This window comes from Rattus norvegicus, chromosome 16 (genome assembly GCF_036323735.1).
Source record: "Rattus norvegicus strain BN/NHsdMcwi chromosome 16, GRCr8, whole genome shotgun sequence".
Taxonomy (NCBI): domain Eukaryota; kingdom Metazoa; phylum Chordata; class Mammalia; order Rodentia; family Muridae; genus Rattus; species Rattus norvegicus.
The window spans coordinates 26322262-26340909 of NC_086034.1; the positions used below are offsets into that span (position 1 = coordinate 26322262).

General features: G+C 44.1%; 1 protein-coding gene across 3 annotated transcripts in view; it reads left to right on the forward strand.

Annotated features, from left to right (window-relative positions):
• The window catches only part of Psd3 (pleckstrin and Sec7 domain containing 3), a 563941-nt gene that overhangs the window by 83667 nt on the left and 461626 nt on the right, over positions 1 to 18648 (forward strand). For all 3 annotated transcript variants that reach the window (XM_039094961.2, XM_006253039.5, XM_063275383.1), the window contains one exon: positions 17767 to 18646. In XM_039094961.2, the coding sequence (XP_038950889.1) occupies positions 17867 to 18646 (780 nt within the window). In that variant the 5' untranslated portion in view covers positions 17767 to 17866. The remainder of the gene's footprint in view (positions 1 to 17766; positions 18647 to 18648) is intronic.

The following is an 18648-nucleotide window of genomic DNA, read 5'->3' on the forward strand; positions in this document are numbered from 1 at the left end:
CTCTTGTCTGAAAACAAGGGGTCAAATGTATTTCAAAACACTCAGTATTTCAGTCTTGAGGAAAATAACCCATTTCAAGTGTGTTCTATACACTGTGACATTGTGATACCCTTAGGTTCAAAAACCACAGTGTAGAATCAGCAGCTCAGAACCAAGCACATCCACTTGCCTGTGCTTTTACCTAGGAACATCACACTAAATGAGAAAGAGACTAAAAATGGACACTTAACAGGGCAGGTAAAGCAAGTGCCCCAAATAGACTCTGGAAAGGCTTTTGGGATAGATACATAGATAGATGATAGATAAATATATAGACAGATTGATTGATAGGAAATAGACAGACAGATAAAAGTGTGTGTGTGTGTTTGTATTTGTGTGTGTGTATAGTATCTGTGTGTGTGTGTGTGTGTGTGTGTGTGTGTGTGTGTGTGTGTGTGGAGGAGAGACGGAGGGAGAGAGATAATGATAAAGGGAGAGAGAAGGAGGGAAGAAAGGAGAAGAGGGGAGAGAGAGAGAGAGAGAGAGAGAGAGAGAGAGAGAGAGAGAGTAGCTTGCAGTTCAATTGTTCTAAGACACTACCTCTTTTACTTGTTGAGAAGAAAACCCCAACCTAATTTACTGGTGGCAACTCCTCTCTCCTCTGCAGTGGGTCTTTCACCCCCTGCCTCCTTTGGCCTTTCACAACGATATTGAACAAAAGATATTAGTATCAAACAAGAGGCCACCACCACACAACACTGGACTTTATAAGATGTGACCTTGACATCCAAATAGACATATCCTTGTTAGGAATACTCCCAAAGAGTTTTATAAGTACTGCTGGGTTTTGCTGAACCATTGAGAATATGTGAGTATCTGAGTGATTACTTTAAGTTATCTATTTCCTTATAATTTGCTTAATGATGACTCCTCGAGGACCATGAAACCTGTTTAATTCTTGGCCTTCTCACTTCTCCCTTAATTTCAAAGAAACCCCAAGAGAGAGGAATTGAGGCATGCTCTATTACAGAAGCTATAAAGTTGGCATCAATACTTCCATTCATCTGCCTTTGTCTTGGGTCAAGAGGGCACAGTGACAGTATGGTTATGAGTCAAAAGTGTGTTAACTTGAGGGTAGGAGGCCAAAGGAAAGCCCAAGTGAACAAACTAGAAGGTCACAGCTAATGAGTAGAAAACTGGCTTCTCACTAAGATTCTCCTGGTATGCGAGGAACTTAACAAAATTAGACAGTGCACTAGCGACTGGCACGAGGGCAAAGCTACACAGTGATGATATGATTAGATCGGTTCACACAGATTACTTGTGCACACTATTATAGATTTATGCAAACTAAGGGACAATGTTAACTCCGTCCTCATCTCAGAACCCAAGCCTTTATTTTCTCCCTGGGGGCTGGGAAAAGTCATTATGGCCATGATTCATCTATTTCTCCTTACTAGATCATCATGCAGAAATTAAATGAGGTGTCTAATGAGAATTTAGAGATCAACATTCTGCAGAACTAGAAGAAATATGTACATGCTTACTTTGAATTACATTCCAACAAATTTGTGTCATTCTGTGATTGTTTAATTTGAAATTGTGGAAGTCATACATGAATCTAAATTATGTTAAGGGCCCCTAGCCAAACTATTCTTCATAGTTTTTCAGACCTATAAGCATCAATCTGTTCCATTTAATCCTTAACATCTGTGTTATGTGGCAATGAAAACAATAGGTTCTTCAATATCAAACACTGAGTCATTACACTGGTGATTTGAACTGGTCCTAAAACAATTAGTAGTGTTTACCCGGCAAGAGAAACATTTGACAGCATTGTCAGAATGTATTGGAAACCAAAACATCTTAGTTTTCAATAGGCAGGGTTTGCACTGCTCAATCTTTGGGCACGTATACATCAGTAGACACTGTGCGTCTTCACAAAGGCATAGCTTTGAGAATAAGAATTAGTCTAAAGCTGGTGCTCATCCAAGGAGTCGAGCCAGTCTAAGTGATAGATTGTCTTGCCTCTTCTCCAACTGAGAGCAGTGAGAGATTTCACTGCAATAGAGGCCAAACTAAGGTATAATGTGATATCAAGCATTAGCATGTGTAAATCACCCTGGAACATGTGTTGAGTATCCGTTCTATAGTTTATCAGAAAGCTGGTTCCTTGTGCAGTGAATGGCCCTGGTTATCTTTTAAAGTATCACTATCGTCAACCCAACATATTCTGAGCCCTTGTTATCCAAGATTTAGGTAATTTGTCATTTTTTTCTTATTCTATTGAAACTACTCTCCAGCATCAAAGTGATCACCCTTTAAGCATGTTTAGGGCACTGCCTCAACCCAGCTACATAACAGAGAGGCACCTCCAGCTGCCTGCCTTGCCTGCTGAATCAAGTTCAAGATCCTCAAAAAAAAAAAAAAAAAAAAGCTTTATAGCCAAGCTTTTCTTTCTTCTCTTCTTTTACCACCTCTCTTTCTCTCTTTTTCTTTCTTTCTTTCTCTCTCTCTTTCTTTCTTTTCTTTTCTCCCTTCCTTCCTTTCTTTCTCTTTCTCTCTTTTTTCCTTTTTATTGAATAATAATATATATAATACAGAAAAATGTAAGCTTCTTGAATATGAAAATGTTCACTAACAAAGCAATCAGGTAACACTCAAGTCTCAAGAAATTCTCATTCCCTTCTAGATCCCACCTACCATCCTTGTGGAAACTTGCTTCAAAGAGAGGAAATTAACTAAGTCAATCTTGACACATATTAAGATTCTCCTACATGCAGAACTTGGAAGAGAGCTCTGACTTTGGGGACATAAGGCCGCCTTAGACCCTCCGAAGCTGGCAGCCTGTAACAGCAAAACTCACTCAGTGCCATGCAGAGGATGTATCCAAGCACACTTAGGTATCATTAACATAATCATGATTTACCCCAGAACTGCCAGCTGGAGATACTGGAATAGCAATTGATGAGAGAGGAGCAGGGGGAACTGGCAGTGGAAACGGGACGCTGTGGAACCAGATGTAGCTTCACCTCCCTCCTAGTTTCCCCAGTTCAACTCCTTAGTCATCTCCCAGCTTCCTACTCAATGACATTTAACAAAAGATTCAAAAAAGGTGCCTTCAGTTGTGACACTACCTATGTAGTTCCAAGCGTCCACCCGGGACTTTTTGCTGTCCAAGTAAGATGACCACAGTAAAGTCAGGGTAACTGGTGCCATCTGTCCTAGATAGTAAGAGCCTTCCTCTTCACCAGGGACAGACAAGAAACTAATTTCTGAATGTAGGCCTCTGCTTAACAAAGATTAAATATATGCGAGTACATGTCGTGTTATTATAAAGTTGTAATTTGACTAAGCTCTTATAAAGGCAATTCAAAAATAGTAAATTACTTTTGAAAAGTCAGGGCAGATTACTCATAGTCCCAACCCCACCAGAGAAATTCTGTACTTTAAGTTTCATACACTTTGCATCTGGTGGTCTACCCAATGGATCCACCCTTTGTAATGTTGCTGTAGTGATCACACTAGGAATCCGTTTTGTGGACTTTTGGTTTATCTAATCTGTGCAGATGGATGCTTCCCATTACAGAAGCATGGCATCTCACCTTGCCCTCTTGTAACACGACATATTAGCAACAGGTCTACCTCTACTCATTCAAGGGAGTCACATAGCTGAGCTAAAATAAATGCACAGCCTGGATTGTTAACCCCTCCATCTATTTTAATATTTATGTAAATGAAAAAACTCACCTCACTGCAGATGCTCAGGGTCAGGGTATTTGTTTATGTAGTATGAGCTGGGCTCTGGATTCCATCTCCAGCAAAGGTGATGAGGGCAAAGGGGTCCTATAATGAATCTCTGGGATTAAAGTATGAACTGTAATACTTGTCCTGCATACCTTCCAGCGTGTTTCATTCACTAAGTGACCTGCTTTAAGCACTTACCATATACATGAAGTGTTTGATGCTAGAGGCTATGGAAAGCAATGGAGCTAGCATCTCCAGTTACTGAAGGCACATCTTACATCGCATCCAGAGACAGGTGAATACTCTGGTACAGATGGGCTGGCCCATTCAGAATAGGACTAAAATCAGGCTTCAGGAAGGTAGCAGTTTCTGGTTCCCCAGATGACATCAGGCATTGGAACTCTCCAAGTTCAAGTCTTCCTTGTCCATTACAGCTTGCTCTCTAGTTTTACTCTTTCTATCTTCAACTCCTCTTTACCAAAACCTTGTTATCAGCTTCTTTCCAAAGCGAGAGTCAGTTGTCCATCAACTTAGAGCCCCAGTCCTTAGCTTGAACCTTTATCTATAGGCCATGGGTTGAACACATGCGCGCGCACACACACACACACACACACACACACACACACACACACGCACGCACGCACGCACGCACGCACGCACACACATTAAACAAATGAGGTATTATAAAAATATGATTCAATTTCCTGGCATCTCAATTTCCCTAACTTCTTATTTCAAATACTTTATATTTCTATGGACTTAGTTACTCAGGTCAGGAGTTGCTTCCCAGACCACTAGAACATCTCTTACACCTCAGCTGACAACATCAAATTTTTGGTTCATCCCGTGTCTTCCTAGTTTATGAGTTCAACTATCTCTGCTGTGAAAGTCCCTCAGCCTCATCCTGACCTCCACTTCTGTGATCTTCCACATAGCTCACTATTCATGAGTTTTCACGAGAGCACCATTTCTTGCTTTACATTTCTTTCTATATCCTACCATTCCGAGCATTTTTATAAATATAATAACTCCTTTTATCTATGTTATTCCATGAATGAATTCAGCCATCTTTTTCTTTCTATGCTTGAGCATGCTTTCAGATATTTTCCTCATTTCAGTCTTGACTTCAGGCTTCTAATGAGTTCTAAACAGCACATTACTATTGATAAATTTCCTGCTTTTCTGCAGGTCTGGTCTCAACCTCTCTGTCAGACCAGTCTTGACACACACTTTTACTCTAAGATCTGTTCCTCCACATCTTCTCAAGCTAGCACATACTAACTCAGACCTTCTCTAGAGCTTTGTCCATACAGGCTTACCTATCTGGTTCCTCATCCAACCTGAAACCTGACAAAAATCTACTTCTCTTCACCATGCACTCTAAGTTGTCCAATTCAATGGTGGCTGGTTGAGTAACAGTCCCATACAGACATGCACATCATACTCTTTGGACTAGAGAGCATATTACTTTCTGTGACCACCTTACAAACAGCTTCATTTTAGACTTGTCACATGTGCTGGTTCATCTGCTTCAAGATCCTGGAGGTGCTATATGTCAGCATCATTAGAGAGGAAACTTCTGGTGCCTTTTATTTTCTGTCACTATTCCTGTTGATCTCTTGTGGCATTTCAAAACTTCTGTATATGAGCCAGTTTATTTCGTTAATCTTGCTATTTTCCAAGAGTTTTTACTCAACTGACGTTTCTACAAGACCTAAGGATATAACTCTTACTTACCGTGGAAATTTTAATGAGAAGGGCCCCCATAGACTCATATATTTGAGTGCTTTGTTCCTAGTTAATGGAACTGTTTGGAAGGATGAGTAGGTGTGGTCGTGTTGGAGGAGGTGTATCACTAGTGGTGGGCTTCAGTTTGACGCCATTTCTAGTTAGCCCTCCTCTCTCTCTCTCTCTCTCTCTCTCTCTCTCTCTCTCTCTCTCTCTCTCTCTGCCTCCTATATGCTGTGAGCTCTCAGCTACAACTTTAGTCCATGTCTCCTCACCTGCTGCCATATTCCCCACCATGGTCATCAACTAACTCCCCGATCTATAAACCCCAAACAAATGCTTTCTTCTGTAAGTTGCCTTGGCCAAGGTGATCTGTTCCAGCAGTTGAAAAGTGAGATAGCTACCAACATGGCTTCATCTGCTAGCATAGTTCAGAATACTCAGCAAATATTTATCAAACATTTGTAACTGGGAGTGAGGGAGGCAGGTGAGTGGTCCTTGCCAACCGTTACTAGAAGCACAAAGGTAAACGCTGAGAGTAGAACACAGGGAGCACCTATTCCTATTTTTAGACTTTATAGGAAAATGTAAAATATTTTTAGCAAAATAAATCTCAAAATTATTTGGATCCTTTTTGTAAGCAAATATCCCTAGCTACTACTATACATGAAATAGATTGAATTAGAAAGAAATTGCAGACAAAGATGATAGAGGAAAAAAATAATTTAATGGACAGGCATATCTTTTCAGAAGGAAAGGAAGACTATAGATACATGATTGTTCTGTGCACAATAATTATCGTTTTACTAAGACTTAATGTTTGAGTTGATAAGACAGTTCAGTCTTCTGCTTGCTATGTTCAAGTTATCGTGTTTAAATGAATGTCCTAGGCTTTTTCAGAATGTATTTGTACTAACAAACTGCAAAACGTTTAAAGTTTGTGGTTTAGGGGGCTAATCAGGCTAAAAGAATCTTTCTGCACTAATTGGAAAAAGATCCCCTATTCACATGGCTATCTTTAGACACACATCCTCTCACTCTTTCCAAATCAGATTGCTTTAAACTGGGAGAGCAAGTCCTCTTACTCAGGCCATGTGTGTGCCAGCCGTGGGGTTTGGGGGCCCAGGTCCTTCCAAATATCTGGGCTAAAAACAGTGCCTGGAAAGAGTGCTTAAAATCACTACAACTTTTGAATTTTTCAAAAGTAGCCATGTCTTTTAAAAGATGCACTTCAAAACAAACAAAGTCTAATTTTACCCAAGGTACCTGGCGGTGCGGGGAGGGAGCCAGGAATAGTTCTGTCCAGAATACCAGGAGAGATGAGCAATGGAGGAGAGGGGTTAAAAGGGCTTGAACTGAGTTCATGCCAAGAAGCCTACCTTTTGCAGACCATTTTAAATGGGCACTTTGTTCAGAAGCTGTTTTACAATCCAGAAATTTTCAGCCAAGTCAACACTGGGCAGGGTGCAGTGCCCACACAGATCCTGTGATGAAAGCAGTGTCTGTTGCCTGCTAGGCTCATCTACTTCACCTCAGCTGCCCATTTCCTGGGCTCTGCAGGGTTCTACCTCCTCAATTTTCACCCAGTGAATCATCTTTGCCACCGTAGAATCCAGAGAAATACAAAGAATATAGAGGAGAGGGTAAACCAAGCTACTGTGAAGGGTGGCTGGAAAATCTTGTTTCAATTTTAATTATTAGGACACGTGGCATTGTATTAATACCTGGGTAGTCTGGCATCTAGCATGAAGAAAGGAAGTAAAATATGAAACTTCACAGATAGATGCCAATGGACATTCCCAAGGTGTTATTATGTCACTATAAAAAATGCATTAAGGATGTCCCCTTGGCGTGTAACCAAAGCTTGAGGAATGAGACTATAGACTGGAAGGCAGCAGATGGCAGAGAGGCCTGGGGACGAGGCCCCTAGCAGGACACTGGGACACTCGGTGCCCTCCCTGTCTTTACTAACTTTCCACTCTTGGCCTGGTAAGACTCACTTGATCTTTTAGACATCTTATAGTAACATAGGGCCACTTGGTTCAAGATGCAGGGCCCATATCCCTGTGACTAGAAAGAAAAGGCATTCAGGAGTGGAATAGATGGTCTGCCTCTGGCTTGGGCTGTGTTCTTGGGGGAAGAAGCAGTGTCTCCTGCAAAGAAAAGCCTTAGTGGGGCGGGTTTGTCAAGCATAGGAGGGATGAGGAAATGCTGATAGAGCCACAGTGATATTTACAAGCAGGGACATGTTGTGAGCCCAACGATGGCTCCTCGGGGCTGCAGCTTTTCCCGCTGTGCACTGAGGAAATGAAAACCCTGAAGCAGTGGAAATGCCAGTGGGGGAAGTTCAGGAAAAGTGCCTATGGTCAAAGGTCCTAAAATTGTATTCCCTTCTTGAAAATTCATGAAGCATAGCTGCATACTAAAGGTTTTGAAAGTTGGGCATGGTGATACATGGCTGTAATCCAGGAGGCAGAAGCAGAAGGATCATGAGTTCAAGGCCAACTCAAGATCTATATAGCAAGGCTGTCTAAACCAAGCCCAGACGTAAAGAATCAGGCTTGATGGTGTAAATGAATACCTTCTGAAACTGCATCACTAAAGAGTCTCTTTTAAAAGGTATAAATAGATTACTTATATGCATATGTTTGTATAGAATAATATATACTGAACTGAGTAGCTAAAGTATTGTTTTATGATATAAATTGTAAGCTCCCTAACAAAGTGTGCAACAACCCCCACCCCAGGATTGAGCTTTTGTCACTGCCTGCCTCAAACTTCATGTTTCATACTTCTAAACCAAAGCCTCTGGGACCCTACTCTTCTCATCCCTGCCTCCCTGTGGGTTTGCAAGCCCCAGCCTGCCCTGCAAATCACAGGCCACAAGTTCTCTTTGTATGGATGTCTTGCCTCAGCAGGGCATAAATGATCTCTCTTCTCCTCCCTAACCACCTAATTACTATTTATTCTTCAAGCTTTGAGTTAGTCAGAATCTCTTCGGAGAATGCATTTGTGTGAGATGTTTTGTAACTTTAAGTGAAGTAGATTAATTTTTTGTGAAGTAGATTATTAAGAAAAATAATGTACCTAGACACAGTGATACCTAATTTATAAATTATTTTCTTACATATTAGTGCTTGCTGTAATTCCACAAAACAGATAATGTTATAGTCACAATCTATAGATGAGAAGGTATGGGTCAAATTTAAGATTGGGCAATCATGAAACAGCAAAAACTTCCAGTTGGTGTATAACTCATTAGAAACCAAAGACTTCGAACATCCCAGGAACTGCTTTTAAACCAAGTAAGACTGTTGCTTTCCCCTCTGTCTCTCCCCTCCCCTCCTGGCCCCTCAGTTGGGCCTCCATGACCAGAATCCCAGAGACCAGGATGTGTACCATTGTCGCCTCAGCTCTTGTCCCTCACAGTTTTATGCTTGTTAAGATTTTGTTTGTTTTTAAGATTTCCATTTCTACCTCAAATGTAAACAAACAAAAAGCAACTGTAGCCATGTCTTTTCCATGCAAATCTTTATGATAAAAGGAGTTCGAAAGAGTAAAACCAAGCCCTTTTTTCCTTCCTTTCTTCCTTTCTTTTGTGGTTTAGAGTCACTGGCTGTATTTTAAAAGTTGAAGGGGGCAGGGCTGAAGGAAAGCCCACCAGCTCTGCTCAGCTGTTACTGTAAACTCTGAGACCTATAGACTAGCACTGCTGAGTTTAGCTGCCAGTCTACCTGACTTTTTTTGAGTGACCCTAGGATATTGGACTGTTAAGGCTTATCCCTGGCATGTGGGCCCTATTCTCCCACTACTAGCACAGGAGAAACTGGACCTGGACAGTCAACCAGGTGCGACAGACTCAAGGTCCAGAGGCCACATGGGATCCAGGGTATCTATGTATGGGATGGGCTACACCATTTTAGGCTTCTTTAATATATTATGCACAGTTCTCAGGTAACAACTTCGTAGAGGGCAATACATCGTGATGTGCAAAGGTTAAATGCACCTGGATACAGAAGTAGCCTGAGAAAATCACTTGCACCAATGTAACAAAGCTATCAGGGTTTTCTCTTCACCCCTTTCCATTACTGTAACACATACTGTTGTGTTTCATAAAACACGGTATGATGTGGCAGGAGGGGGTGCCTTGGCAGGCCAGTGCTGAGGCATCCCCCTGAGGTATCAGTCACAGGATAGGCCTAGGATAGAAGGAAGTTTATTTGGGACCTGGGACGTAGGTCTGAGAATAGAGGCAGAGAAAGGAGGTGACCAAGGAGGACAGAAAGAGAGAGAAAAAGAGGAAGAGCAAAGGAGGGGAAGAGGCCAGTCAGGGACATGTGGAGAGAGAGAGAGAGAGAGAGAGAGAGAGAGAGAGAGAGAGAGAGAGAGAGAGAGAAAGAAACTTCAGCACAGCCCAAGCAGTCCTTATATGCCTGGCTCCTGCTCATACCTGGCCATTGCTAGGTAACTGTTGCTAGGAGCCTAGAGGAAATGTTAACACATACTTGAAATACAATCAGGTTCTGGAGAGAAAAGGGTTGTTCTGGTTCATGCTTGTAGAGGCTTCCATCCACAACTAATTGGCCCTTTTGCTTTGGACAGCATGGCAGCAGAGTAGAAAAAAATTGTTCACATCATGGCTAGCACGTGGGAGGAAAAGGCAAGACCCTTCTATCCCTTCCTCTGATAACCAGAAGACTTTCCACTAGGTGCCACCTCTTATAGTGTTCACACTTTCTAGGATGTGGGTACAGGAACTTGGGGACTCCTGGGGGCCAATCCGGATCTAAACACCACCACAGAGGAATTTGGATGTTAAAGGAGAATCCACTACTGAATCTAAAGCACTACTTATTCTAAGGAAATGAAGTTACAGGGATAACTTTTTTTTCCATTTTCCTTTTATTTCGGAGCTGAGGACCGAACCCAGGGCCTTGCACTTGCTAGGCAAGCACTCTACCACTGAGCTAAATCCCCAACCCCACAGGGATAACTTTTAATTGTGTGACATCTTAATGAACTATGGAACCAAAGACCCAGGAAGCCCTCCTTTCTCCTGTGAGAAAGTCTATTATTCTCTGACTTCTAAGTCCTAGGGGAGAGAAAATAATCCTAGGAACACAAGTCTAATGTACATGTGTGTTAAATAGACCAAAGAGCCATTTCCTATCATTTAAACAGCTGAATAAACCTAATGGAAACACTTTGATGTCAAATATTGCTGTCTCTCTGTTCTTCGTCCCCTACTCTGTCTTAAGCCACCATGGTCTTTTAAGACAAATCGGCCTTTCTTCTATTTCCAGATTCTCACTAGAAGGCTGAGTATGTGTGATAAGCACATATGCTCATGGCCTGTCTGTAGCCCTCAAAAGTACTTGTGGTGCCAGGCAGAGGTGAATGGGAGCCTCAAGCCTGTATCTGTCTACAGTGCTGATTATCCTGACTCACCCCACCATGCCGGAGTGTCCCATAGGAACTCTGTCCTTTCCTCAGCAGCAAAGATGCTCTGTGTTCCACAAGACGCAGATGGTGACAGAGGATGCTGTAGACATCTGGCTTCAGCCTTCCCTGTTGTTTTCTCGCTGCTGGGACAAGTTAGCTTCAGATTCTCTCTTTCCTTCTTAAACATGTGGGTGCTGGGTAAAATGTAGTCACCCAATGGACGTATTTTTTGGTAATAGTTCTTCATTTACTGGATAAGCATGTGGACCAGAGTTCTGATCTCCAGCCCTCATAGAAGTCTAGGTATGATGGTGTTTGTTTAAAACCTAGTGCTGGGAGGCAGAGACAAGACTGGAACTTTAGTTTTTTCAAATCCTTTATTTAGTGATGGTTCCTAAGTGCTTTAACCTCCCTTCTAGCCCACCACCCACTAGAGGTAGTGGGAAAGAAAGGATATAGAGGAAGTGGACATGTTTAGAGAGATTCCTTGGAGCAGCTCTTGTCTGTGTTGTCTGGAAATAGGCGGTTCAGGTTGGTAGCAGCAGTTCAATCCACTCACAAACACTTCACAGATACACTAGCAGTCCAGTTCAGTAGAGTTGGCTTAGCAACAGAGGCGACAGGACCTAGCAGAGACAGCCAAGTCTCAGCCTCAGTTCGAGTCAGCAGCAGGGACCCAGAGGGCTGCCCGAAGAAGCTCTCAGCTGTGTCTCTCAGGGAAGTGAATCTCAGTGAAGACGGGAGACCCACAAGCATTACAGCTGACTATACCAGTGAGCCAAACTCTCTCTCCACCACTGCATCAACATCCAAACATCATGTGTCCTCCACATACCTTGCCTCAGCATGGGCATGCAATGAGCCCGAGTCCAACGAGTCCAGCCAAAGCAGCTCAACTATGCAATGTAAGGCAGACCAATGCGAGAGTGTCGTTAGCAAAGAATCCTTCATCACGTGTCCTTTCATGTGTTTGCTTTAGCAGAACATCCTCTCTCCTGTGTCTGCTTCAGCTAAATGTTCCTTCACAAGTCTGCCTTAGTCGTGCGTCTATGTCCAGTTTAGAAAAATACAACTGACTTTCCAAAGAACCCTTAAAGTTTCCACTTCACAAGAGGATCCCTGGGGTTTATTGGTTAGACAGCCTAGGTTATCAGCAAGCTCCAGGTTCTGTGAGGTATCTTCCTTTCTCAAGAAATATGGTTAAAAGAGAAGAAAGAACCCCAACTCTTCCCTCTGGATTCCACAGGCGAGACACTCACACCCAGGAAGCCCGTGCCACTTATCCTGAAGCGTACTCTGTTGAATGTTTGTGTCTCCTACACCAATTTCTACTCGTGCTGTTGAAAACATGGCAGTTTGATAGTGTTTCACTGCATTTTGTTATCTGTAATATATACAAAAAAATTACCAACATGCAGCTCTAATCTGAGTTTATAACTGAGCCAAATATTTTACTTATGAGAGACATTTGCAATGTTAAAAATCTTTTGGATAAGTATAATTCTGAGTAAGTTAGGAAAAGGGAAATGTTGACAGCTTTAGCTTTTTTCCTGCTTCTCTACCCACTTTCCCTCTTCCTTGTATCCATCACAGCAAAGTTGGCATTGGAGTGAGCATGGCTGGCAGAAAGTACTAGAAAAAAGAGGACTAATGAGAGGCAGTGTCTGGGGACACATAGGTGTTAGGCTATTGCCAAGGTGCAGGATGCCACATCATTTAGTTAGAGAGGAAGGAAGAAGGGAGAGGCTAGAGTGATGGTCTAAGTGAAGAGGCCTGAGAAACTGCCCTGGCATAGAATCACTATTTAAAAAAACATACAAGAAAGCAGGGAAGATTCAGGCCAATTTGAGGTATGGTAGTTTTTCTCCTGGGGACAGAGAGTAAGTTTAAGTCTTCTTTAGATGACTTAAAAGCAAATAGAGAAGGGATTGGATATGATTCAGTGAGCGATGAGGGGTGGGATAGTGGCATGGGGAGATAAGCACGGGTCTGACAAGCACTCCAGTGAAACAGCAGAGATTTCGGAGCCCAGACAAGACAGTGCTGGCTTTGCCACTTGTTAAGAATCTCACCTAATTTTTTTCATCTATGGGTCTTGGTTGCTTTAACTCTGTCATCTAATGGGGAGTGAGAATAGCCAATGAGAATTACTTGTCCAGCGGGGAGCACACATAATAAATTATAGTCATAACCCAGTTGAACAGAAAGGTGCCCTTGTTTCTCTGAATTACTCATAGGTTGTGCTTTTTAAAGCAGTTCCTATCTGTCTGACAGAGTTCTGTGACAGCTGTTTCCAGGAAACTCACAGTTATGTGAAATGAGTCACCGGGGACAACCTGGAGCTATTAGAAGATACAAGAAGGACGTAGAGTAGGGGTGACATGGAGCACAGCCACCTTGGTCCTTCATCCTCGCTCTCAGCCCCCAGCCTAGTCTCTTTTTGTATAAAAGGTCTGCTCACCTCTGCCTAGCTTTGGGACTTCTGTTACTAGAACCCATTATCCCCTACATGGAAAGACCTGCAGGAGACATGGCTGGGAAGCCCGGACATCTGCACATGACACAGAACGGAGCATTGAATCTCCTTTTGGCCCAGTGTTCCTGTCTGTTTCAACATTTTCCCCACTTACTTCAAATGTGATTGCCCCCTGTCATCAGATGCCAGAGTGGGCACACATCAACTTAAAATACAAAGATTCACTATGAAGATGCCAATGGGTGGATGGGGTGGCGTGGGGCTGGGAAAGGAAATAGAAACAGGATGGAGATAAAAGACTTCCTAATTAAAATATTTTCCAAGAGTTGCCATCTGGTCCTTCCATAAATGATCATAGCAAGGGGGGCACCAGACACAGTGTCATCTACAATGACATGAGTTGGACTTGCCTTTCGAGAAGAGGCAAAAAAAAAAAAAAAAAAAAGGAAATTCAGCCAATATGGAAAGAGTACGAGGTTGAGAAGTCACAGAACATGATGTGCCCTGAGACTTAAGAAGGGATGTGTGAAATTTTTGCTTTTGTAGAAGACTCTCTCCAAATCTCTATTTCTATCCATGGCAAATAAAGTAGCTGCTAGATGCACTAGCATGTAGCGAATCAGTACGGAAGGAGCAGCTGTTTGAGTCTGATAGACCCCGGCCTGCGTCATCTGCATCTGCTTACCTTCTGTATTACTTATGGAAGAGCAGCTTCTGCAGACTGCAGTGCCAGGAACCCTGAGACAGAATGGACTACATGCCACCTTCTGGGGGTGACAGATGATGGAAATAGGAAGAGGGCCATTGGGAGGTGGTTGTGCCACCCAATGAGGAGAGAGAGAGAGAGAGAGAGAGAGAGAGAGAGAGAGAGAGAGAGAGAAAGAGAGAGAGAGGTGGAGGGAGAGGGGGAGAGAGAGAGGTGAAGGGAGAGGGGGAGAGAGAGAGAGAGAGAGGCAGAGGGAGAGGGGGAGAAAGAGGGGGAGAGAGAGAGAGAGAGAGAGAGAGAGAGAGAGTCCTTATCCTCTCTTTCACGTGCGACTGAAGTTGAAAAGCCATCTGTCCAGAATATAGCAGCGCCTTGCTCTTGGACTTCTCCATCCCTGAAACTAACTTTTTGTTATTTATAAGTAACCCAATCTATGTCATTTTAAAATAGAAGACCAAAGACACCAAGACAGTAGCTCGGGTTTTCATCATTATCATTATCAGGTTGCATCACTTTCACATCAAACTCACCAGAAGGAACTAACAGTTCCTCATAGTGGGGAAAGAAGCTATAGTGCTGAAGGAGCGTGGGCACCAGTAGGTGAGGTGTGAGCACGGGCACCAGTAGGTGAGGTGTGAGCGCGGGCACCAGTAGGTGAGGTGTGAGCGCGGGCACCAGTAGGTGAGGTGTGAGCGCGGGCACCAGTAGGTGAGGTGTGAGCGCAGGCACCAGTAGGTGAGGTGTGAGCGCGGGCACCAGTAGGTGAGGTGTGAGCACCGGCACCTGTAGGTGAGGTGTGAGCGTGGGCACCAGAAGGTGGGGTGTGAGTGTGGGCACCAGAAGGTAGGGTGTGAGCGTGGGCACCAGTAGGTGGGGTGTGAGCGTGGGCACCAGTAGATGGGGTGTGAGCGTGGGCACCAGAAGGTGAGGTGTGAGTGTGGGCATCCAGTAGGTGAGGTGTGAGTGTGGGCATCCAGTAGGTGAGGTGTGAGCACGGGCACCAGTAGGTGAGGTGTGAGCGCGGGCACCAGTAGGTGAGGAGTGAGTGCGGGCACCAGTAGGTGAGCTGTGAGCGTGGGCACCAGTAGGTGAGGTGTAAGCGCGGGCACCAATAGGTGAGGAGTGAGTGCGGGCACGTAGGTGACGTGTGAGCGTGGGCACCAGTAGGTGAGGTGTGAGTGCGGGCACCAGTAGGTGATGAGTGAGTGCGGGCACCAGTAGGTGAGGAGTGAGTGTGGGCACCAGTAGGTGAGGTGTGAGTGCGGGCATCAGTAGGTGAGGTGTGAGCGCGGGCACCTGTAGGTGAGGTGTGAGCGCGGGCACCTGTAGGTGAGGTGTGAGCGCGGGCAGCAGTAGGTGAGGTGTGAGCGCGGGCACCAGTAGGTGAGGTGTGAGTGCGGGCACCAGTAGGTGAGGTGTGAGCGCGGGCAGCAGTAGGTGAGGAGTGAGTGCGGGCACCAGTAGGTGAGGTGTGAGCGCGGGCACCAGTAGGTGAGGAGTGAGTGTGGGCATCAGTAGGTGAGGTGTGAGTGCGGGCATCAGTAGGTGAGGTGTGAGCACGGGCACCTGTAGGTGAGATGTGAGCGCGGGCAGCAGTAGGTGATGAGTGAGTGTGGGCACCAGTAGGTGAGGAGTGAGTGTGGGCACCAGTAGGTGAGGTGTGAGTGCGGGCATCAGTAGGTGAGGTGTGAGTGCAGGCACGTAGGTGAGGTATGAGCGTGGGCACCAGTAGGTGAGGTGTGAGCGTGGTCACCAGAAGGTGGGGTGTGAGCGTGGGCACCAGAAGGTGGGGTGTGAGCGTGGGCATTAGCAAAGACATGATGGCATTAAGTTATAGGACATTTCTATCTCCGTTGTATGAATCTTGAAATGGTGGCAGGAAAATAGGAGGCTGACTTAGAATCCTTTCAAAGCAATGAAACCATAGTAGTTCATAGAAACTACAGAGAACTATTTAGTTTCAGAGTATAAATAATATTATTATTTATTATAGACGATGAATGCCTATTGCCCCAGCACTTGAAAGGTAGAAGAAGGAAGATTGAGAGTTAAGATCATGCTGAATTCAAGGCCAGCGTAGACCATCTGAGACTGTCTTAAAAATAACCCTCATGTATACATAGAGGGGTATGTGTGTGTGTGTGTATGCACATGCACTTGTGTCTGTATATATTACAACACACCACAACTCAAAGACTATATATATGTATATATTTACATATATATGCATAAATATATATGTCATTTTTGTGCTTACAAATCATTCTTATACAGATTATCCCATCCCACCTGTAAAAGAGTTCTGTCAAGTGGAAAGGATAAACATTTGTTTTACTGTTTTAAGTCCAACGAGGTTCAAAGATATGCTGTGAGTCACCCTTAATAGATGTTTACTCCATAACTCAAGCTCATGTCTCCTAAGCCCAAATTCACTGCTGACTCTCACCAATAATTCCTCTAGTCCTAGAGTCTTTCTTTTCAGACAGGAAGCATAAAAATACATAAATGACTACCTAATATAGGCCCAAACAATACATATGCACACATACATGTATGTAGGATGTATATATCCACATATATTATATTTTAATTATTTGGCTTCATGAACAAATTTCCTCTAGACTTAAGGTATGTATAGGCGTTCAATAGTAGGAGCTAATAGTTACTGAGAATTGGTTGTGCACTGTGTACTATTCATTTAATTCCTACATCAATATCAAACCTGTCAACTAGGTATGCTTAACTAGTCTTCGAGATGATTAGAAGTTTTCTCTAAGTGAAAGGAAGACTCAGAGAAATCTTTGTTTGTCACCAAAGTTTATCTGTTCAATCAAAATGCTATTTCTATCCATTAATAACCATGATTTCTCTGTATGTTACTCCCTACTTCTTACCCAGGACCAACACTCCTTTATTAGCCCTCCTCATAATTAATAATTTCTCATGAAGGTTTCCTACACATGCCTTCCAAGCCAGTCCTCCCATCAGCTCCCAACCATCACCTATTTCTCTGCATTTCCCATATTCCAGCCAATGCAACTTAGAATAGAAATATTCGTCACTGCTGCAACAAGTTCACAAATTTTAAGGGAGAAAGAAGGTTCTGGGCCCACCACTACCACCATCTGAGTTTCCTCCAGAAGCCTCTTTATGATGAGAATGCACAGGGCTGGGGGTACACAGATTCTAATCACCTCTCAGAAGTCCCTCCTCTCAGTCATTTCAGCAACATTTGAATTTGGTGGGCAATGCATTCAAACTATACTTTTAATTACTTTGGCCTGGACCGTGAGACCTACCTCCATTGGGAACCCATAAGGAACCATAGTCTTTAAATAAGAGCCCCATGAAGTGTTCCAGTTGTTATAAACAACATAGAGTCTTTCAGATCAGGCTCCAAATCACAGGAATAGTCAAGATAACTTAGGATTAATCAATAGAACGAACACTTAAAGGTAGAGAAATGATTCCATTTGGACATAGGTATGGTAGACTGTCTTGATTGCCTTCCCTTGCCCACACACCCATCTATTCTACACACACACATCCATCTGTACACTGTTCTCCACAAATGTTTGCTTTTGTGACTCTGAGCAGAGTCCAGTTCTCCAGTAAACACGATCCTCTGGCCCCCAAACCCATTGCAAAGTCCCCCTGGGTGCTAAAGGTGTGTTATTTCCCTCCACAGACTGAGGTGAAACCATGGGGCTGAGTCATGTCTGCCTGCAGCTGCCGAGACACTGAGGTCTGAAACCCTGGCAAGGACCAGCTCTGCTCCCTTGGAGGAAATGGCCGAGCAGCCTCAGCCACAGCAGATGAAAACTTCCTTCCTTTTCATCCAGCTGCAGCTTCCCCCAATCCAAGCTACCCAAACTCTCCCCGCCCCTTCTCCAACAACCGCAGTCTCAACGGTAGCCCCAGGGGGCCTGGAGGAGGGACACATTTTCCCAAGTCCCAGGACAAGCTTCTTCTCTGCTCCCTGGAACGTCAGACATTCGCGGGGCTTGGCTACTTCTCCTTGGAGCCTGCTGCCTGAGGAAAGTCCTGGAACACAGAGACCAGCTGCTTTCAATTGTTATTCACCGAAGGAAAAGAAGGAAGAAACAGAGAAATTCCCGAATCTGCATGTAAGGGGGGGTGGTGTTTGTGGATCCCCACATAGTAGGCATGGCCTGGCCCCTGCTTCTAAGAAACTTGGCCTACCACAGCAGCTGCCGTGTAGGCTTGCTAGCCCAGCAACTACACTGAATGATGGAAACAGCAGTCCTTCCATAGGCTCGAAGCGCTGGCCAGTCATTTCTGCCCACGAGGACCTATGGGACATGGACCCAGAAGCCAGGAAGGTCATTGAATTCTCAGTTCCACAAAGCACCCTGTCCTATGCATCTGACAGAGGCAAACGAGCACTCCAGGAAAGAGGGACTGCAAACTCAGAGGTACTTCGAAAGAACGGTGAAGAAGAAATAGGTACCACAGTGCTGGCAACAAGGGCACAGCTCTTCAGATACTGCCCAATCGTTCAGATCGGCCAGAGCTGCCTGGCTCCACCTGCTGCTGTGCCTCTCAAGGT